Here is a 22,064-nt window from a genome sequence, read left to right as displayed (position 1 = left end):
AAGGTGGTGGTGGGGGGGGTGTTAGGGGGCGTGGGGAGACTGGGGGGCGTTGCAGGCGTTGTGCTGCTCGCGGGAGGGGCGCGGCCGGGCCGGCATGAGGCGGGGCAGAGCGTCTCCGTGCGGCTGCTCCCCGTCTGCTCGGGGTCGTTTTCTCCCCTTGTGAATTGCTGGAGGTTCTCGGGAATTAACAGGCTTCTTCATTTTCGTTCCTTTCTAAATTATCCTAATTGTTGAGTTGATTTTACCTCTGTGATTTGACGAACAGCGTGCTAATGTCAGCCTCGGGAAGTCTACAATGATTTAACTCCTGAAAACCATCTGAGGTAAAAATTAAACTTTCTTATGCCGTGTAATTCATAATGGAGGATCAGTTGTCAGTTGCGTACTAACCGTTTAAAAGGAAATAATTATTTTATGGAAATAGCTCCAGTTCGTGCTCCAGCTGTTCATGTGACAAAAATTACTGCTTTCAACTAATTCGTTTTAGCATGTTATGTTAAGAACCTGTTGAGAAAATGTTCTTTTGGGGGGTGAAATTCATGTAGATCAAGGGGTGCCAAATCAAGGGACAGCCCATAGAAGCATTGCTGTCTTGTACAAATAGTTGCAGATTTCATGTATGCAGTACCATATAAATTGATTTACAGGTGTCCTGGGTTTGGCCAGGACAGGGTTAATTTTCACCGGACTCCAGGAAGGAGCACAGCCGGGGGGTGGGGGCTGACCCCACCTGACCAAACAGAGCCCGCCCGGTATTCCATACCATGTGACGTCACGCTGGGTTCCGGTGAGGGGGCGCAGCGCGGCAGGGACGGACTCGCGGCTCGGGAGGGTGCGGCGCCGGTCCTGTCCGGGAGAGCGGGTCTGTTGTGCGAGTTTGTGTCCTATTTTCTCCTTATTTGTATCGTTGTTGTTCCTGTTCCGTCTGTTTGCTGTTCTGTTAAACTGCCCTTATCCCGACCCACCAGTTTCTGCCTCTTTCTTTTCATTCTCCTCCGCACGCCGGCGGGGGGAGGGGCGGCCACGTGGCGCTTTTGTTGTCGGCGGCAGCCGAAACCGAAACATTAAATTGGCGCCCAAACGTGGGGCGGGGATAATGGCAGGGCTGAGCAGCGGGTGTTAAAACTGCTTTCATAGATTTTGTTTAAATTTATTATCCACATTTACTGTGTTAGTTAAAGTCGCCGGTAAAAACGTTTCTGACTTTGATCAAATGTCTCTGCTACGTAAATCCTTACTTGCTGTATGTGTTTGCCGCTGTGCTGTTTGTTACCTCGGGAAAAAAGATCAGGATGATGATTTTGCTGTACTGTATGATATCGACTTATGATAACATCACTGTGCATGAAATTAGGCTTGTGTTTGCATGCGGCACTGCGGTCATTTCCGTACCTCGGATCCTATGTCTTAGAATTTGTTAGTAATCAAACCCAATCTGTGGGGAAAACCGAAGGGGATACCTTCCCGCACTCTTTCGCCCCCCCCTCTCTCCCTCAGGCTGGTCCTAACTGCTTTCGAGAATTTCGAGTACCCCTGGGATGCTCAGGCCAGCACGCTCCTTTTGTTCTGCCTCCTGAATAGGTTTCAGCTTTTGTTTAGGGTGAAACAAGTCGTTAAGAACATCGTGCAGAGATCTGCCCCGGGGCCGGATAGCTGTGAGTGGCTGGGTGTGTGGGACAGCATGGGCAGGTGTCTAGAGCAGTGGGCACCTGCGGTGTGTTTTAAACTCACCCCTGAACAAATACAGAATCCGGACAATCTGGTAAAATATCTGAAAAAAGTGTGCTGCCACCCTGGGAACTCGAGAGAGACACAGATCACTGCAATGTGCTGGGGTCTGGCCCACGCCTACCGAGCTCTGTTCAACCTGATTCAGTGCCCTAAAGGGGAAAGGGGGGGAAACGAAGCGGCAGGCGCTGCGACTGGCGCTGCCCCCCCAGCCGGCCCTGCAGCCCCTCCAGCCCAGCAGGCAGTCACAGCCCCCCCGACCGGCACCACGGCTGCTGCAGCCACTGGCGTTGTCCCGGCTCCCCCGACAGGCACAGCAGCTGCTGCAGCCCCAGCTCTAGCTGCAGGCATCATTTGCTTTCACAATCTTTATACATTTCTGCAATAAATCAATCAAAAATTACTGTCTGAAGCTGTGGGAACTGTCTCAATTAATGTACAAAGAATACGTTTTTATTTCCAGACAGATCTTAGCTGGGAATGGGTGAAGCACCACTGGCTTGTGTGTGCTGTGCTTCTTCCACCTGGTGCAGTATCAGAAGGTTCTAAGAGGCAGTGTTGCTGGTCCCATAGCAACCGGTTTGTTTACCTTCCATGCTCTCCTGAGCCACTTCCTGGAATATTTAATTGAACATTTTAAAAAGAAACTATGTGCTGCTGCTGTGGAAATTGAGGGTGGAAGACAGTTGGGAACAAACCCCCTCACCCCCAGTGAAGGGGAACTGAGGACGTGGCGCTTATCCTTGACCTTGGGAGCGGTCCAGGCTAGGAGCAGTATCAGCCAAGAGGTGTGTGAGGGAGAAGGGGGGTTGTATTAAGGGTACCTGTACTGGAGTGTGGGCAAAGCAGCGTGTTGCTGAGGAGCAGCTGTGTGTATTTGGGGTGAGGAGTTGTCTCAGGAACATTGGATGAGCATAGTGCAAGAACAAGAAAACTGATAATCAAACTGCTGTGGGTTTGCATATATTTTGGGCATTGGTTTCACTCTGCATTAAACTGTCCCCAGTATGCTTTGTTCTTTGTTCTGCTTTAGCCCTTCCTAGGCTTTTCTATTTCCTTATTTGCCTGCTGTACTTCCTCCATTAGCTTTTCAGGTTCTATTTTCTCTTTTTTTTTTTTTTTTTCTAATGACCATTACATTTCTTTTTTACAACCTAGAGTTCGTCCACCCCTCCAGTCATATTCTTAAAAGGTGTTTAATTCTCCAACCTGTGGGATACTATTTATCTTTTATATGTGTTCACTTTTTCTCAGTTTTCTGTGATTGCCCATTTAGTAATCTTGTCCTTCCTCACAGGTCTCCTTTTATTTCTCTTCTCCCTCCTATCGCAGACAGCTCATCTTTTCCTCTCAGTTCCACTTTCAAGCCTCTTACTGTCTCTCCTCCTAGCTTCCATTACCAAATTCTTCTGTTTCTTCATTCTCCCACTCCAAACTCTCTCACTTGTACCTTAGCAAAGTCTTGGGGAGCCTTGAGCAAGAAGTCTTGTCTTTTCATACCTGTGTCATTTTGCAGGTAAAAGAGACAAGAATTTTTCTCACCCTCGTGGACCTGTCGTCTTCCCTTCTTGCTTCTGCAGCCCAATATAATGAATGCTATTACTCTTTTCAGGTTCCACAGTGCAAGAACTGACCTACATTACATCCAGAAACTTTCCAAAAAACAATGGCCAGACTGTTGCAAGGTCCACCCAGGTCTCATCCCTCAGAATGGCACATTGCAAACAAGATGCAGTGTGCCAGTACAGAATCTCAGAAATCCAGGTCAGAGCGCATGATAGCTGAGAGTCAGAGGCTGCTGGATGAAATAGAAAAGACAACTCGGAAAACCCAAAGTGATGTCAGCAAGAAAATAGGTAAGCCTATGTGTTCTGCAAGTGTCAAGATGTGTTATTTGAGCTATATGTTAAAGATGGACTTAGAAAATTGATGGATAGTGAATAGGAATATATGTCAATGTCATGCTCTCTGATCTCATGGAAAAATTCAAAATATTTTAAAACTTATTTTAGGGCAGATTCTTTATTTTATAACAAATAAAGTACTTCTCCAAAAACACTCAGAGAGCTATACCAACCACACCTCCTCACACAGGATTGCAAAACTGTCCACACATCAGCCTACAGCACTACATGCCCTCCACTACGGAATAAGTCTATTTTTAGCTATATCTAAGATCTGATCCACAGTGTTCTGGCATGTAAGATAGACTTGTATTAATAACTGTTTGCAATTATCATTCTGCAGAACAAAGACTGGAAGAAATAAAATTCTGGAAACAAGAATTAGATAACAAACTTGAACAAATTGTTCATGAGACAGAGGTACTGTTGACTTTCAAGACTAGGCTGGAAAAATCTTTGGAGAGCTGCAGAGAGCCACTCATCATTGCCCAAAAGTGTCTCCTGAACAGGTGAGATGATTAAGAAATGCATTCAGAGAGAAAAAAAATCTAGTTAATGAACCTTTGACAAATAACAAAAAAGGCTGCAAACTTAGGGCCTGCCTCTCTGCAGTGGAGTCCCAGTCTGATTTAGGTGTTATAACGCCGGGGAACCAAGGCCATAGAGGAAAAACTTCCCGCATGGCAAGAAAAAGCCTTCAGTTTGGAAAGCTGGGCTTCATCATCTTCTGTTAACTGCAGGCATTTGAACAATGTGGCTGATGGCTTTTCCCTTTTCTGTTTAGGCAGAGGCGAGCTGGGATCGACTTGGTGCATGATGAAGTAGAACAGGAACTGGTGAAGGAAGTTGAAGTCCTCCAGGGGGTTACTGCTTTGCTTGGACGTACATTGGAACAAACCAATGAGCAAATCAGGTGCAGAAGCAAAGAGCATAACTGAACACTGATGATCTGAAAAGTAGGACAGCCATAATCCTGAGAAGTTGTAAGGTCAGGCTGAGCACAGGTCTAAAGCTACCTTCAGTGCTACACAGTTACAGGAGGTCAGTCCTAATTCATACTATTCGATCAGTAATGGTGAGGTTTGTTAGAACTCAAAGTAGTTGCACATGGTCTTCTCATGATCCAGTCCTGTGCCTTTAATTCCAGGGGGAATTGTGCCATCAATTTATATGCAGGCAGCTTCATGCTCTAGATTTGGGGACTTTGCAACTAACAGTTCATACATGAAGAGTTCCATAATAGCGTTTGTATTACCTAATGTATGTATGCATGCATGTTAGGGACACCTGTGAGTGCCTATGCTTTGGCTTAGAGTCGGGTTGTTTCTCCTCCTAGACTAAACCGTTCAGCAAAATACAACCTGGAAGTGGATCTGAAGGACAAGTTCACAGCTTTGATGATTGATGATTACTGCGCTAGCTTGACAAACAACACTCCTGATATCAGATATGCTGATAATGCAGTGAAAATAGAAGGAAAGTAAGTGTTTAATTTAGTTCAGTGAACGTAGGATAATTATATACAGCTAGTATGAGCTGTTCCAGTAATAGCATGATTAAAGTAATCAGACTATATATGTCCATAATCTGTCTGTTGTAGATTGTTTTTTATACTTCTGTTCATTACTTTAGTATCTGTGTAATATGTCTATGAAATAAGCCACAATAATTCCCAGTTCCAGTGAAATGCAGTTTACTGAAAGGTTTTGAGGCTCACAGTTAGCTAAGGAAAAATTTCACACCTTGCTTAAACCCAGAATAGATTTATTAATCTAACTTCCTCTCCCAGAGTATCCTAGTGGGGAGAACACTGGACTGGGACACATGAGGTGTGGAGTCAGTTTCTGACTCGATCATTAGCCTGTCAAATGCACCTCTTCTGTGTGGGTTAGTTAGTGTGAATGGTTTAGGTGGAGAAATAGCTACCACAGAAGAATGGGCTGAGAAGAGGAAACATACTGAGAAAGCAGTTTGTGCGAGACAGTCTCCCAAGGACACTATTGGCTCTGTGAGAACTGACAAGCTTGGAACACCAAGAGACTGACAGCTATTGCTGCTAGTATGTTAGCGTATATCAACAACAGGTGGTATAACTCAGACCACACCCAGAATGGTGTTGGCTGCTATATTCGAATGACAATTACAGCTTTTTATGTCCACCTAATGAAACAAGGAACCTGCTGAAGAACTTTCAAACACCTGTCTGCAAGCCACTGGTGCACAAATATGTGCCTCTAATTCTGGGGATACACATTGGGGACTGGCTTCCCAACTGTTGCTCCACCAGGAACAATAAATGACTATCTTGTAGGTGGTAAACTGTGTGAGGGAAGAAGTGAATGTTTTGTGTGAATTAACCTGCTATTAATAGTAACAGCTGAATTATATTAGTAATAACAGCTTAATTAATAAAGGTGTTTTAAGAAATAGTGGTTATTACCTGTGTTTCCCCCGTAACAGCTTAATGCTTTATCAGGGAAAGGGAAGTTATAACAAAGTTGCTCTCTGACTTTAGCAAATTCATTTCCATCCTATCTTTGTCTACTTTGTTCAGAAATGTTTGTGACGGAGAGAGCCTTTATTTTGTATCTGTAGAATTCCCAGCACAACTGGCAGTCACTGGGACATACAGTTAACAGGACTGCTTTGTTCTCGGTTTTGTGGAGTAATCACAGAGGGTCTCATGGTGCCAGTTGATGACCTTTTATTTTGAATCTCTTTCAGTTTTGTTACCCCTGAAGACTGGATAGGTTTTTCAAACATAAATGTTGAAAAGGCTGACAAGCAGAGAAACAATTCTTTGGCACTGAGGGCGCTGATTGATGGCATCCTCTCACAGACAGCGAATGACATGCGCAAGCAATGTGAGATAGTGAATGTCGCATTTAGAAATAAGGTGAAGGAAGTCAAGGATGCCAAGCACAAGCTAGAGACGCTCCTTGCAATGGTAAGTGGTAGGGGACAGTCAGCACAAAAGTGGAAACAATAGGCTTGGGTTATCTACTAGTTGTCTCAGTCCAGTCACTTGAGCTACTTTGCTTTAAGAATTTTACCTTTGCAATATTGGCAATCCCTGCCACATTTTCCTTCCTTTTCCTCCTTCCCCCCCCAAAAGTCATCTTAGATTTTATTTTCTCAGCTCTGTGTGCACCATTACAGAGGTGAGTTTCTGGAAGCACTCACTCAATGTAAGTGTTGCTGTAGACTTCACTAAAGTCAGGATTTCCCTTGTGATTTTTAGTTACATGGGCATCCTGTAGAATTTTGACGGTTGTTATGTAATACCCTAATAACTTATGAAATCAGGGTTAATGTGCTCGAAATTTGATACATGAAAACTGAGTGCTAATGTTAAAAGTTAATTGCTGAGCGTAAATCTCCAGTTTCACTCACAACAGTGCCACCTGCTTTCCAATGAAGGAATCCTAATCCTGGCTGACCTTTGGAAAATAACCCTTTGATGAAATAACATCTTAACATAATGAGTGTTACTGTGGTTGTTATTACTATAACTATTAAAGATGATGTTGATGATTTCACCCATTGTAAGAGACAGTGTGCAGCACTTCCTCCTGTTGGATTTGTTAAGGTAATGGATGAGACTGTCTCACAGGAGAAGAACATTGCAGCCTTAAAGAAAGCAATTGGTGATAAAGAAGGACCTGTTAAAGTGGCTCAAACCCGCTTGGAAGCAAGAAACCATCGCCCCAATGTGGAATTGTGTTATGACACAGTGCAATACAGGCTGATTAGTGAAGTTCAAGAGATTACAAAAAATATTCAAAGGTAAGTGGAAATGATGAAAGAGGGGAAAATATGTGGTACAGATTAGTGAGTTAATTTAAGGAGTCAAAGTAACCTTGCATCCCAGCTATTCTCCCTGAAAGATTAGGAATTGCTTTTCCCTTAAAGGCAGGACCCTTTAAGGGAAGCTGCATGGATGTTTTCTCTCCATGAATCCCCTTCCATCTTTTTTCCCCTTAGAATTCCTATCCCATATGAAATAAAAACTATCCATGTGTTTTAAACTAATGTCTGTATTTTCCCTGTTAGATTAAAGGACTCACTGGCACAGGCTGAGACAGAGCTGAAAGGTCTGAGCCGCCGACAACTGTCCTTGGAGGAGGAGATCCAGATCAAGGAGAATACACTGTACATTGATGAAGTGCTCTGCATGCAAATGAGAGAGTCTGTTTACATTAACAACTTCTGAAGCCATCATACTGGGAGATTGCAGGTGCTCCAAAGAGCCAGCTCCTGCTGAAATTTTATTGACAAACCTTTATTCGTTTGGCTCAATGTTATCCTGGTTTTAGTTGTGCAAGGTAATTAAAACAGACCTAGTACTTAACGGCTATCTGTTTCACAGCTATTTATGCTTTAGAAAGCCTGATCAAATCTCCCACTTGGCAATAAAATTCCAGAATAAGAAGAAATGTCCCTTCTTCCATGTTATTTATCTTGTGTGCAACCAGTTATATATTTTACCATTGAAAGGTCTAGAAGCTGTGGAAACTAGAGCAGGAGTTTCCTCATAAGTCACTTGTTGGAAAGCTGGGCAAGTGGGAGGGGTGACTCTGAGGGCTAGCCATGGTATGTTCTGTTCTTTAACTCTGCTGTTAAGAACTAGGCACAGGGTGTATATCAAACTTAATGGGAGGCAGGGACTAGTGATGCACTGCATAGTGCTTCTGACTGCATTTGAGTCAAGATCAAGCAAAGGCTGACCTTTGGGCTAATCACTTCCTCACCCCATGTCCCGGTTTCCTTATTTGTAAAATGAAAACAGTGAGATGGGCTTCATTGGTAAGGTGTTTGAAGCCTTACAGTGAGAAGTGCTGAAAAAAGTGGAAGGCATTATTTTTACTAGAGATGCCTGTAAGGGTGGAAAAGGGCTCACTGTTTCCTTTGGTTTTGGTGAGGGGAAAACAACGCAAGGGCAAGAATAAATGATGCGGGAGACATAGGAGGCCAGTTCCCAAGTCCAACATTTTAATGCATGGAGTGTAAAATTGTCCCTTGCCTCTCTCTTGCTGTAATGGCATCTCCCTTTCAGAGGTGCTGCTATCAAGATTCAAATCCCCTTACTAATGCCCTTCAAAGGATCTGTTTATTGCTTGCAGATAGCACTGGATGTTCTTCTCTCTCCCCGTGTTTTACACCATAGGGTAGGTGATGACAAAATAATTAAGCTCCGAGTCAATCAGGTATTTGAACTTCCTGTAAATACTGCACAACAGCCGATCCTCCTCGCTGGTCTCTTGTTGGGCTGTGTAAATCCTGACCTGTATGCATGAATGACAGTCATGTCTGTCAGATATATGGAGCAGGCTCAGCCCGTTAAAGGTCACGACAAGAACAAGTCAAGAAGCCTCTGTGACTAATGAGGAATCTAGAGAAGCAACATTCCTTGGTTTTGAGTAAAATCTTGAGGTTTTACTGTTTTGACTCCAAACTGACTGAAAACATCATCTGTGAAAGATTTTTTGGGAAGAGCAAGGTTCCTTTTACCCCCAGAACTCGTGCATCCCTGGGATTTACACAGATCTGGAAGGATCTACTTAATTCAGAATCCAGCACACAAAGTAGTATGACAGCATGCTTTACACCCACTACAGTTGTCGTCTGGCCCCAGTTCAACACAGCATCCCTAAAAAGTGAGATGTGTTTCTGTCTTTCTGCAGTTCAGTGGGATTCAACCCACGTGCTTCAGTTTAAGCACAGATGTAAGCACTGGGCCTGGGAGCTGAGTGAGAATCCGTAGCTTGAACTAGAAGTAACAGAGGGAACCCCAGTCTAGGAAGGACTTGTGTGGAATTGTTGAAGCTTGTTTAATTAAACTTTTATAGTATTTCATACGTGCCTAAGTAGGGTGGAAAGCCCCATTTCTGTGAGTGGTTCTCAGGCTTGTTACAATGCTAAAACATATTATAGGGAAGGTAATTATGTTAACATTTCCATAAGTGACCTTTCTATGGGCATGGGGACCTCACCTTTCTCTGGATATTGGCGAGAGGAAGGGAACAGGAGTTTTGAAGCACAAAGTCTTACCTTTATGGTAGTCAAAATGCATTTCCTTTCTGCACGGTTTTGTAGCAGCCTCTCCATAAAGGTGACACTTAGAAATGCCCAGACTTTCAGAAATAACAACCTCTTGCATGATAAGATGAGCTGTAGCAGCTCATCATCCAGTGGCTCATGGTCATTGTTGAATTCAAGTGTTAGTTTCTTGAAAAAGAATGAAAGCTGTTAGTACTACTGAACAGAACTTGTGAGCACAATAACTAGAAATCAATAAACAAGAGTTTCTCAATTTTACCAACAGAAGTGACTGTCAGCAGATCAATTTTGTACTTGGACGTTAGCAGAGAATCAGCTTTGCATTATGACAACAGTGTATGCTACAGTAATCTTCACTCTCCCGTTAAGATGGGGCAGTCCCTTGTGCATTACATACCATTCTGAGACAGACAACTTCTATTACTATTAGAAGAGGCTACACCCACAGCTTATGCCATGATCTTATTTGACATATTGGAAATTATCCCAAATACGAGAGTACATCCAAATACAATTTCTAGAAGGCTATACAGATCTCTGGTGTTTATTGGAAACTCTGCAGTGCAACAGAACCTAAAGAAAGCTGTCAGCAACTGTCTTGGTATAAGGCCATGTGCTTCCCTCAGGCATGCAAAGACCTGATGCTCTTTTACATGGCTCAGCTGTTGTACACCTTTGGTGACACATCCTCGGTGACACTAAAGTGCTTTGACATGGGCACCAGTTAATTTACATGTGCTGCAAGAGATGTGTGCATTGCCAAAATGGAGCAAACCTATCAGCGTAGGCTGATGCACGCTACAGCTCTGTAAGCAAACAAGGTGTACAGACTATTTTCCTCATATGCAGATCTCCCTGCAAAAGGGTGGGGTTCAGAAAAATCTGAAAGGACAAGAAAGTTATAAGTTACTAAACATGAAGGTGTCTAACCAGAATAAGCCTAAAGCTTTCTTACAAAAATCACATTTTCCTGCCTGAAAGGTCCTTTTTGCTCACAGCTAACATGACAACCATCAATTTTTTGGATGTGTTAGCTTTTTCTGAGGGCAGCCCGACAGTGAAGACTAGCAGAACGGGGTTTGTAACTGGACAAGGAAAATTACCTGAACTAGACTATAGCTGGCACACTGGAATGGCTCACTTCTAAAAATTATCCTCTGAACATAAAACTGAAGCGATCAGGAATTCCTGTTGCTGACTGTTGTTATGCAGAAGGCCTATATAATTACTTTGCTTAGCTTTGTGATACTGCAGTAAGAGGTCACTATTGTTTCCCTTACCTGCAGAACATGGCAGTAGGCTGGGAGAAGGTTTGTGAGGGTAGGCCTCATTGTCCAGTCTGGGTCACTGAAATAGCAGCTCCGTAGACTGATGCTCCTGACTGGGATCTCCACTAGCAGGATCCTGGCTAGGTGATCATGCTTCATGACTCTTTCAAAGAAGAAGTTCACGTTCAGTTTTGGGGCTTTCTTGACTAAGTTTGCCCACGACGTTCCCCAGACCACTTGCCCGTGAGGGTCATGGATATGACATTTGATATTCAAGGTGTGCAGGGAATGAGCGTTGTGCTCGCGCAGGATGTACAGCAGTTCATCAGATACGCAGTTATAATTGAAAGTCAGGATGACCAGGCTGTGGAACTTGGACATAGTTTGGTGGAACAAGGTGCTGCTGTAGACAGGTAGGTGGAGACTGAAGAAATCCTCAATATTGATTTCAGATATAAAGCTTTTACTTGTCAAGCAGCTGAGGGAATTCAGAAGCTCACAGCCTTCTTCCAAGGTTGCTCTTGCGCCTTTTATGTTGAGATAATCAAGGTGTTTGCTCATTCTTTTCAGGAAGGTAGCTAAGTTTTTGATAAACTTAGCCCTGACCACGTTTTTCCAGATCAAGCGGTCGAGTTCCAGGGATTTGATGCTCAGGGATACTAGGCGACTGTTACATTTACACAGGTGTGAAAGAAGACCTCTCATAGTCACTTGAAATTTTTGAGTAAAGGCAGTATTGTAAGGATTTGGTAACTTGATCTCAAGGTGCTCCAAATACTTGCCAAATTTCTTGACATACCACAATGAACTTTGAAACTCCAGTGTGTGTGCCCTTGATGGTCGGCCATAGAATGTGATGGTTCTGCTTCTCCAGAGGGATCCCGAGTACATGGCCCAACTCCATTTTTTACAGACCAAGGCAGCCTGAGATCTGTCCCTGTCACCTAACCAACGGAAGACATGCCTCAGACAGACATCAGGCAGATGAGCCCAGGAGCTCTGCTCAGGTTCACTGTTGTCTTCCATTGAGAAGACAGTTCTTCTCTTCTGGGTGTTGAGCCAAACCTAGATGAAGAAAGCTGTGGGTAGGTTTCTTGCCATTCCCAACAGAACAGGCTTCCAAGCAAATGGATCAAAGTTTGCTTCTTCACATTTAAAACCAACAAGCCTTTCTCTGCCTCTGTACTCAAGCTGTCAGGGTCAAACAAGCTCTTGGGTTTAAACTATAGTCTAACCTAAATCAAAAGAAAAACCCCCAAGAGTGAAGAACAATCACAGTACCAGCACAGGACACAGCTTTTAACTTTTTTGCCTTCAGTCTAGCTAAACAGTGAAATGGTATCAGCTGCTGCTAGAGCAGCCACAGCCTCTAGAAACCTTTGCTTAGCATCAGCTGCAATCGAATGGTTTGTGGCCTGGTGTCTCTTGTCTAGAAGTATCCAGTGCTTTGGGCTGTACACATTTGAACAGTACTGTCAGCAAAAAACTAGTGCAAATTTCTTATCCTTCTGGGGTACTTCTCCATGACAATCATCTGAGGTAGTACCCTGCCATAGATTAAGGTACAGTGCCTATTGAGAGTAATAAGCAATATAAGCTGTTCCACCAGTTGGATCAAGCAGGATGTTCAGTCTTTGTGCTCCAATGGACAGGGAGAAGGCTGGCAAGTCAGAAGACCACCTAGGTAGTGATAAAACACGTAAGTAAACAACCACAATGCACGAAGTTACCTGTTCCACTCTCAAGGCTGGACTGTTTAAGTATTCAGCTCCCTGCACACTTTTCCAGTTCTCATAGTCTCCCTCCAGAGTTCAAGATGTTTTCCCTACCTCTGACTCCTCCCTCTGCAAAGTTCAGCCATTGCCATGGAGCAAAGAGCTAACGTTTGTGATGTCATAACAACAGAATTTATGCAAGGGCAAACAGTGAACAAAGCTGACTTGAGCCAAGTCAGTCATTTGGGCTAAGGTGAAGACAGTAAAAAGGAAAAGTAGACTTGTTTAGTAGTCTCTTAGGAAGTGAGAAATACAGGCCACACTCTACAAGCCAGGTGCAGGCGATATGTCATGTCTTGTCACTTTTCACTGACCAGATAAATGGATCAAGTGGCTGAGCAATAAACAGCCAAGAAGGGAAGTGATGCATTCTCCGTCTTTTCAGCTACGAATTGCAAACTTTAGCTGTGAAACGCAAACTACATCCCACTGGCCCATTAGGTCCTTGGTTTCATAAGGCCTTTTAAAGACCAGGCTATTAGTCGGCTCTGTGAATGGCCAAAGCGCATAGAAAGTGAGTATTTTGTTAGCACCTTTGCAGCAAGGCAAAAATTCAGAATGTATTTACTTCCTACCTCTATAGTACACGTGTCTACTATGTCCACTTGGTATATCACTCCTTAGCTCTTGGGGATGAAACTGGAAAAAAAATCTAGTGATACTTTATGGTCTACTCCAAAATCAAGGCTTATTGGCTGACAGGACTACAAGAACAAAAGTACGTGATGCCAATCTCCAGTCTACCTTTCCTCCTCTGCCTGTGCTGTTCTGTTTGGTAACAATTTGAAATGGATGGCAACAACAGGGGCACCATAAGCAGACGAACAAAACATGCAGATCTCCAAAAGTCTGTTTACAACTACAAAGGCTCAGATATTTCTATTTTAATTTCATAAATTGGCATGAAAGAACAGACTGACTGCCCGGTTCAGCTTCAGCCTGCTGCTTCCCTTTTGGCCTACAGTTCTTCTGTCACACATTATCTCTCTGTCTGTATATGCTGTCTGTTCAATGAGCACTATGTGTATTCTTAGGGATTCCCCCTCCCATTCAAAATGCCAGTCCCAATCCCCAGCTCTGAAGATAACCTTTAGAAACTGAGCATTACCACCTGACTCCACCTCTTGCATTTAGTACCTTCCTCCCACAAGCTCTTTCTTTTGCAGAACTGTAAGTCATTTAGAAGGTCTTTAGACAAATTACTCCATTTTGCCTGTCCAGACAAAGATCCAAGCCAAGTCTTAAAATATGGTGGCTCGAGCTGCAGTTTACTAGTGAGAAGAACCTGAAACTTTCCCTATGGAGACTGGGGAAGGCAAGCGGCATTAACACATCTGCAACTACCTGGAAGCCATAAAGTCAATAGGCAGAGAAAAGCAGAACAGCACACAGAGCTGTAATACATAGAACACGTCTATTAATAAGGGATACTTACTGAGCTATAGTCACCCACATTATCTCGTGTGAATACAAAGCAGTGCAAACACCATCATGTGGAACTTTTTTTAAAGCATAGCTATTCGGAACTTACAGGAGGTATGCTTATAGTCAAAGGTGGGACTCCAGCAGTATCTTGCAGCTTCCCCATGGCTCCAAGCCAAGGCTTAGCTATGGAGGTGTCGCTAGCTGTCAACCCTAAGTTTAACAGGGCGGGGGGGGGAATTTTAAAGATAAATACTTTGCATGTCTTGTTTTCCTCTAGCGTAGAATAAAAAAACCCCCACAAAATAAACCAAAAAGAAACCCAAACCACATTCTCTGCACTTGGCCTTTCTTTGCTGCCTCATTTGCTAGAGGACATCCCAGATGGCTTCCAGTACAACACTGTGCAGTTACACCACCGGTCTCCTCCAACAAGAGCTACACAAGCCACTGGAGCAAAAGCAAACAAAAACCTTCCAAAACTCGTAATTAATTACCAGAAGCAAAAGCAGCTGTGGCTTGGATACCCAAGTGGGCAATCCTTCTGCTATGCCTGCTGACGTGGAGCTCTAGGCCACAGATCCGCAAAGGCACCAACACCGCGGGGCGGGGGCACAGTCGCCATCAGCGTCTCCATAGCACCTGCAGCTGTGCTGCGGAACGGGCACCTGCGGCTCCTCGGTGAACACAGCCGCTGCCCGCGCCCGCCTTCTCTGCCGTTTCACTCCCCAGCCCGCCCCGAGACCGCGGCCCGTCCCGCGGTACCCCCATCCCAGGGTAACCCCCCCCCCCCCCCGACCGCGCCCCCGGCAGCGCAGCCGGAGCCTATGCGCAGGCGCCGAGCCGTGTAACGGCCGCTGCGCGTGCGAGGGGCGCAGCCAATGGGGAGGAGGGCCGCGGCAGCGGCGCCAATCCGGGGAGTCAGAGCGGGCGGCGCGCGCCGTTCAAACGCGGCGGCGGAGGCGCGAGGAGGTTGTGGTGAGCGGTGGTGTCTGCGTCCCGATCTCGTTCGTTGCTGTGAGTACAGCCCGAGCAGCGGCAGCAGCGGCCCGCATTTCCTGGCCGTGCAGGAGCCTGAGGCGATCTCCTCCGGCCTTGCCATCGCCTTTCGCACTAGTTGTTTCAGCCGCCCCTGGTGGGCGAAATAATGGCGTTGGCTGGGCTTGCCCTGCGCCGCCTTGCCGGCTCCCGCAGTGCACAGCCGGCTCTGTCAGCCAGGCCGCAGCTCTGCGGGCCGTTCTGGCCGCTGCGATCAGCGGCGAGCACTGGGAATGCCAGCCGCGAGAGCTGCGCCGCGGGGCAGAGGCGGGTTGTCGCGAGAGGCGTCCCTGAGGCGCCCAGCGTGGGCGCTGCCCGGAGCCTTTGCCGTGGGTTGCAGATGAGCTGGCGCACCTCGTTGTGTTGTGCGATGCCAGTCTGATACAGTTAAATGTAACCCTGGGACGGTAGCTACTCTCTTCTTGGTGCTTCACCTGAGTAATATTTTCTAGCATAAATTAATAGTAACTAGCAGTTTATCAAAAGGAAACTGGATAAGCTGTGAGCTAGTAAGAGAACTGACTGATTGCCCGATAACTAGCCTTTCGTTGTTGCCACATGCAGGAATGCATTAAAGGTGTTAATATCCTAAACACCTTCATGATTAAAAGATTTCAGTAAGCCTTACTGCTTTCTGACAGAAATAAGGATGCTTGTGAGAGAGGGAGAGAATATGGGAGATCAGACATAGTAAAGAATATCAATAGGCTTTCCTAATATGTGGTGTAGTGATGGTAGAGACCTCCCAGCTTTTTTATTAATAGTAACGTGCAATGAAGTATTGGTAGAATTAATTCACTGTCAATTCAGATTGCTAAAATATATTTGCGTTTCAATTGATTTTTAGAAGTAATTTGCTAGTGGTATCCTAGCTTGATAGCTAGTGGAAATGAATAATTTGAACTTGTATATATGTTTAAATTGTCATATAGCATATAGAAAACAGGCATTTTAGTTCTGCCCACCAATGTCTTCTGCCAGTAGCAATCCTGTCTGTTTCAGGACTTCAGTCATATTTATGACTGTGGATACATAAGTGTGAGTCTCCAGCTAGCAGCTGAGACAGGAGACAATAGGAGCTGTGTGAACTTGGCCTGGTAGTGGAAGGCTGTTTTTAATTAATGAAGGCAAAAATTTGGCATATAAGACCTTAGTCTGAGACACTACAAGAAACCTGCAGTTACAGAGCATTCTACCTCAGAAGCTTGAGTCTTGCAGCTTACCAGGTCTGATGTTCAGTGCTGGAAATGCAGTATAAGACTTCATGGACGTGCACAGACCTAAATAGTTGTAGAAATCAATGCTGTTCTCCTTCAAGCCTCCATGTAAAAGTCTGCTCAGCTCTGATTTTGTTGTTTCAGGCAAATGTAAATGAATATACTGTATAACAATTTCCATTTCTCCTTTTTCACGCTACTCTGTACCTTGCTCTGTCTAATTCTCACTCTCATTCTGATTGTTTTAGAAATAAACTTGACCAAGAACTCGAACAAGATGGTATCTGTGCTCCAGAATGTCAAGGCAACAATGGCCTGGCGGAAACACCAGCTTCTATCTGACTTTGATGAGAATGAGAGCCCTGTACCGGACAAATTCAAGAGAAGGGCTTCTTTGAATTCTCTCAATACCATCCGCATGTCTCTAAGGAAGCGAGTACCTTTAAAGCAAGTAGAGCTGAATTTTCATAAGACCCCAACTTGGGAAAGTCTGGAAGCAAGACAGAAGTGCCAAACTCTTCAGAGTGTTAAAAGAACAGCAAAAAATTCTTTTGGAACAGTGTCCCAGGTAGTTCACCTTTGCAGTGGAGTGTGGATAGAGTTTAGTTTTTACTTCAGCTTCAGTACTAAGATTTCTGGACTCTGTACAGAATACTGTATTCCAGAGAGTTGATCCCACACCCTTGCTACACCGTAATGGTTGTCTCATAGCTTCTAACTAGTATAATCTTTAATATCCTTGCTAAAGTATAAACAGGCAAATTATGGATCTGGCAGAACTGGGAGAAAGGTGAAAAGAACTAAAATGAGACATAGCTTCATCAAAACTTTTATTTTATTACTTAAGAAATGCTTTTCCTCTACTGTATTTCATCACGTATGGCAGAGCAGCCTTCACAAGGAGGAAGATGGGTAGAGACTGCCATTGCTTGTAAACAGTTGTTTCTGGGAAATATGTAGTGCTTTAAATGTTGTTTTGGGTTTTTTTTACTCTGTTTTCCTGTACCCATACTATTTATTAGTATGTTCTTTGTTATAGTCAATCTAAACTTGGACTGACAAAAACTGCTAGATGGTAGCAGAGTAGCAGACTTGAGCTTGCACTTCCCTTTGGTGGAGACCTCTGACTTTAACTGCATTAATCATATGTTAGGGAGCCTGTCTTGCTCCTGCATAAGAGCAGCAGGAGCTCTGTTCCAATGCCTGCTAAGTCCTTGAAAAGTTCCAGGGATTGGAGGAGCAAATGACTCCAGTGCAAGTGCGTACAGAGGGTTGAGGAGCATTCATGCTACACTAAACCTGATAGGAGAATGAAAGCTAGCAATTCAGTCTTGCTTGTCTTTTCTGGTTCCAAACTCTAAGGCAATTGAGTTCATTTAGCATAGTGTACCTATCTGATGTTTCTTTCAGAAAATGCAGAAGTCTTGCCAAAGCCCCGTACAGTCTATGGTGACCTTTCCAGCTGAATCCACCAGCAGAAGCTGTGTAAACAGTTCTGCCAAGAATAGTGGTGCTATACCTCGAACCCCTTGCTGTAAGCAGGGTATTACTCCAGCATCCAGTTCCAAAGGCACTCCAAGATCCAGCAAAAGAGCCTTGCGTGTGCCAACAGTGGTGTCGGAACATAGAGAATGGAGAGGTTTCTCATCCTGGCTTGGTAGAGATGCTGTCCCTCTCCGGAGATCAAGAAGAGCAGCAGCACTGAAGAGCCCTTATTTATCACCTGCTCCTACTAGCAGAAAGATGTAAGCCATATTCTTTTGTAAACCTTATTCCTTTTTTTTTATCATTACTGTGATTACAGTATCTTGTAAGGTGACAGGCAAGATATGAAGGTTATCCTGCTCCCCTGAAAAGATGCGCTGTTTGAATAGTTTGGAAAGTAGTTACAGATACCTGTATAGACAGTGACTGAGCACTGCATAAAGCTGAAACATGAATCTTAATTTTATGCTGTGACGTGAACTTTTTAAAAGTCACTCTTCCACCAGGTAAGTTTACACCATGTTTCTCAGCACCAGTCCCCATCAGACACTAGAGACATACCTTAGTTCTTTGCTGATGCCTTTCTGGTAAAGAAAAATGCTCTGAATGCATCTCGCTCCTGCTTAGCTCTAACTTTTCCAGAGTTGCTATTTGTATTGCAGAGATACCCAAAATAGTTCCGCTTATGGTGAGCTCTTTATAGAGAATAGAGAGATTCTTGCCTCAAAGACTTAACATGAATTAAAGGGTTGTAAGCTAGGGAAATACTTCATAATGCACACATAGGTTTTTGTTTTGGTTAAACTCACATGAGAAGTGTCAAAGCTAGAAGGTGAATCCAAGCCTTGTGAATCTGAACCCCGTGTTTGAATTGGAAGATAGCTGTCATGGGGATGAATGGAGGTGTGAAGCAGTTGGTCAGTGGAATTAAGAGCATGATTGCTACAGCCCTAAATTTTTCTGGGTAAAGTCTGGAAGTAAGTAGAGTTGTTACTGCAGGGATAGAGGGTTGGGTAGTGTCACCTAGTCAGTCTGTCCTGTTTGATCTTTAGTAACAACCATTCTGTTTGCAGAGGGTTGGACTGCGAGTTGGAGCTGGTCTCAGGGATTTGCCGGTTGAAGCATATCTCCCAGGCATTTGATGATGCCATTGTGCAAGAGGAGAGGTAAATACAGCTAACTGTCCCTCAACTTTTAGCAGCAGGCTACCTCCTACTTGAACATGGCCAATTGCAGGCTAAGCGATCCCTGTAACTCAGGATGAGGAATAATTGCAGAACTTTCTGAGCTGTAATGTAGCAGTGCCTTTCTTTCTCAAGATACGTATGCAGATTAAGTCTGCAGTTGGACTTGCATCTTCTAAAACCTGTCAAATGCTCTCAAGTTTCTTGCTGTGGAAGTCAAGATTTTTTTTTTTTTTTTTTTTCCCCCAGAAAGAGCCTAGCTTTGATTTTGTGTGACAACAGTACTTCCCTGCCTCTGTCTAAAAGAGGTGCCAATCCAGCACCTCTGGACTGGGGGGGGGAAGGGGAGGGAATCCCATTGCAGGCACCAATGACAGTGTTGGTGCACATTTGTAAGAAAATCCTTTTCTTAGGTAGCATTATGTTAACAAATAGTCTATGGTATACATAACTCAAATTTAAGGGATGCAGAAGCCTCTTATACAATACCTTGGTTAATCCATGAGGTGGTAGGCAGCTGTGTTTCTAAAGGTTGTATCATTCTGAATTAGACATATTAAGACAGTAAAAACTAAAGATCAGAAGTCTTGTCAGAGGGCAAACCTCTTCCTCTCTTGGAACACTTGATGTCAAGCATTCAATAATTAAATGTCAAGTACCTAAAATCCTCTAAAGGGGGCTTAGCATTAAGTACTTCTGTCTACAAAGAGGTAACGGCTTAAAACCCTACATAATTAAAAAAAATCAGTTTTTACCAGTGGGACCATTTCTAGATAACTATAGGTTAAATTTTGTATTGAGTTAATGATCATATCCATTGAAACTTCACTAAATCTCACTCCTAATATTCTCCCATCTGTTAGCGATATGACAGTTTCTCTCATTCGTAACTGAAGATAGTATCAACCAGGTAAAGTAGTTGTGCTCTTACCTTTTCTATACATGCATGCATCTGTGGGGAGAAAACCTGCTGTTTGGAGAGAGAAAGGCTTATTGACTCATGCTTCTTTAAGTATTATTATGCAGAACCACAGGGTTCTTCCCTCATACTCACTGTGGCTGTCTCTGCCACAGTAGATCATTGTGCAGTTGTAAAAATTCACCTCTATGTTGTGGATTAGTGAAACCTTGTGAGTTTACAATGAACCATAAATTTGGCTTCTATGCAAGCAGCAGCTTTTCTAACCTCGGACCAGAAAACTACTGGTACTAATGTCTTTGTCACTCAACCTCAGTTTTCACTGGTTACTAATGAAGATCACAAAGCATGACAGAACAAACTATTACCCTGAGCTGTCTAATTTTACAGCCTGCCTTTTCCATCCCTGGCATTGTCTCAGCAGTCAAGACAATGCTATCACAATAACAGCAGTTGATACCTGTATTGCTGGCATTTTTAAACACAGCACTTATACCTAAATGGATGGGAACAGGAGTTCTTTGCTGTAAGTTTCTAAGCATCACTTTTAGTGTCAGTTCATTGAACTATTACCAAGTAAATGCCTCCATTACCTTCACTGAGATCTGTATTGTGACATTAATATCTTCACCATTATGCTGGAAGTGTTTCTTTTGTTAAAGGCTAAGTTACATCCTGAATACTATGTCCTATTTTAGCAACAAAGGTAGGTGTAAGAAGTTGATTGCTGTAACATTTCAGGAAAAATGAGAGCAGTTTCAAATGCTTGACTGAAGCTTTAAACAGTGATCTGTACTGCTTCCACTAAGCAGTTTGGTCCAGTTCTCCTGCATGTGTAGAGGCATACAATTTGCTCTATCACTGGCTGGTTTGTCAGTTGCTGGCATAATTGTGAAATAAACTTTTCTGGAGGTGCCCTTGCAGTCTTGCATATGATTTTCTGTTCTGGTATCCAATTGCCATGAGTTTTAGTGTTACAGCTCCCTTTTCATCTTTTCCACAGTGAAACAAACCTTGATCGCAAACTGTTTATACTTGCCAGCTCCATGTCTTGTTCTAATGTTTTTCATTTTAATGAGTTAGATTATATCACAAGAAATGCTTCTGTTGCTAGTTAAAGTATTGCAATAAACTCCATTTTTTAACTACTACATTTATTTGCGTGCTGCCACTCCTGCTCACTGAAGGTAACAAAACATTTTCTTGTTAGTGTTTAGAACTGTTATACAGTGAAACTACAGGTGCTAGGCCTCTTCCTTGCTCCCCTCTAACGGTTATACAGCAATTTGTGTGACAACCACTTAATTAACTTTACTGACTTCATGCTGCTAATGGCAGTCTTCTTGTTCTTCTGCAGGCAACATGCAGTATCAAACTACTACTACCTAGTGGCACAAAATTTACAGTCTGCGCGTCAGTCTTGGAAACTTTCTCAAGCAAGCAAAGAAACTCCATCAAGCACTTGGTACCTAGACAGAGATGGCTGTAACTATTGTTAAGTTTATGAGCATATATGAAGGGAAGCTCTGTGTAGCCTGTGAAAGGGTGCACTCTATACATTGAACAAGCCATTCCATTTTATAATCTTTCATGACAAAGCAGCTCAGGACTTATCTTCCCTTGCTTTCTCTTTTCAAGTGAACAGGAGAATCAAAGTTGTACCACAGTGTATTATCTCCTGTGGACATGAGTGACCATCTTGAATGCGACTTTCGTAAGGCAGTAAGTGAAACTTCTGTAGAACTGACCAGCAGGAATGGCCAGAGCAAGGGTCACAGACTTATGGAAGGTGATCATAGGTAACTAATTTTTAGACTGTTATCCAATTGTCATGAGTTTTAGTATGAGTACTTTGCATACTAAAAGTACTGGTCCATAATTTTGATAATCTTAACAATTTTTTTTCTGTATACGAACAAACCAAAAGTTATGCATCATGTTTACCTGGAAGTTAATGAAACAGTAGTGGCTTGTTTGAGTTCTGACCACAACTGCCATTCTAAGGCAACAGGTTTCTGTGGAGTCACTCATGCCACAAGAGAGGAGCTACATTAGGACTCTAAT

At 43.6% G+C, this 22,064-nt stretch overlaps 3 protein-coding genes across 9 annotated transcripts; 2 read left to right on the top strand and 1 right to left on the bottom strand.

Annotated features, from left to right (window-relative positions):
* The first annotated feature begins 74 nt into the window (after window positions 1-74).
* Window positions 75-8,068, top strand: TEKT1 (tektin 1). 6 transcript variants are annotated; one of them, XM_075439849.1, is made up of 9 exons: window positions 75-323; window positions 648-862; window positions 3,341-3,584; window positions 3,976-4,141; window positions 4,417-4,545; window positions 4,969-5,112; window positions 6,357-6,579; window positions 7,183-7,418; window positions 7,686-8,068. In XM_075439849.1, the coding sequence occupies exons 3-9, from the start codon at window positions 3,395-3,397 to the stop codon at window positions 7,843-7,845; spliced, it is 1,248 nt and encodes a 415-aa protein (XP_075295964.1). In that variant the 5' UTR covers window positions 75-323; window positions 648-862; window positions 3,341-3,394; the 3' UTR covers window positions 7,846-8,068. The 6 variants fall into 6 exon arrangements, with proteins under 6 accessions (XP_075295964.1, XP_075295961.1, XP_075295962.1 ...); XM_075439847.1 differs by having other exon boundaries at window positions 290-323; window positions 648-787; XM_075439851.1 differs by having other exon boundaries at window positions 307-323; window positions 7,246-7,418.
* On the bottom strand, window positions 2,266-12,098 carry FBXO39 (F-box protein 39). 2 transcript variants are annotated; one of them, XM_075439845.1, is made up of 3 exons: window positions 10,973-12,098; window positions 9,684-9,860; window positions 2,266-2,342 (listed from the first exon to the last, which is right to left on the bottom strand). In XM_075439845.1, exons 1-3 carry the CDS (start codon window positions 11,984-11,986, stop codon window positions 2,274-2,276), a joined length of 1,260 nt encoding a protein of 419 aa, XP_075295960.1. In that variant the 5' UTR covers window positions 11,987-12,098; the 3' UTR covers window positions 2,266-2,273. The 2 variants fall into 2 exon arrangements, with proteins under 2 accessions (XP_075295960.1, XP_009931837.1); XM_009933535.2 differs by lacking the exon at window positions 2,266-2,342 and adding an exon at window positions 8,521-8,917.
* Window positions 12,099-16,689: 4,591 nt separating this feature from the next.
* On the top strand, window positions 16,690-21,473 carry PIMREG (PICALM interacting mitotic regulator). Its single transcript, XM_009933536.2, is given in 5 exon segments — window positions 16,690-16,980; window positions 17,823-18,157; window positions 18,971-19,063; window positions 21,358-21,438; window positions 21,440-21,473. Coding segments are annotated over 5 exon segments (834 nt in total).
* The last annotated feature ends 591 nt before the right edge of the window (window positions 21,474-22,064 follow it).

Source organism: Opisthocomus hoazin, chromosome 20, assembly GCF_030867145.1.
Source record: "Opisthocomus hoazin isolate bOpiHoa1 chromosome 20, bOpiHoa1.hap1, whole genome shotgun sequence".
In the NCBI taxonomy this organism is placed as follows: domain Eukaryota; kingdom Metazoa; phylum Chordata; class Aves; order Opisthocomiformes; family Opisthocomidae; genus Opisthocomus; species Opisthocomus hoazin.
Note: the sequence above shows the minus strand (reverse complement) of the source record. Positions and strands in the feature narration are given on the sequence as shown.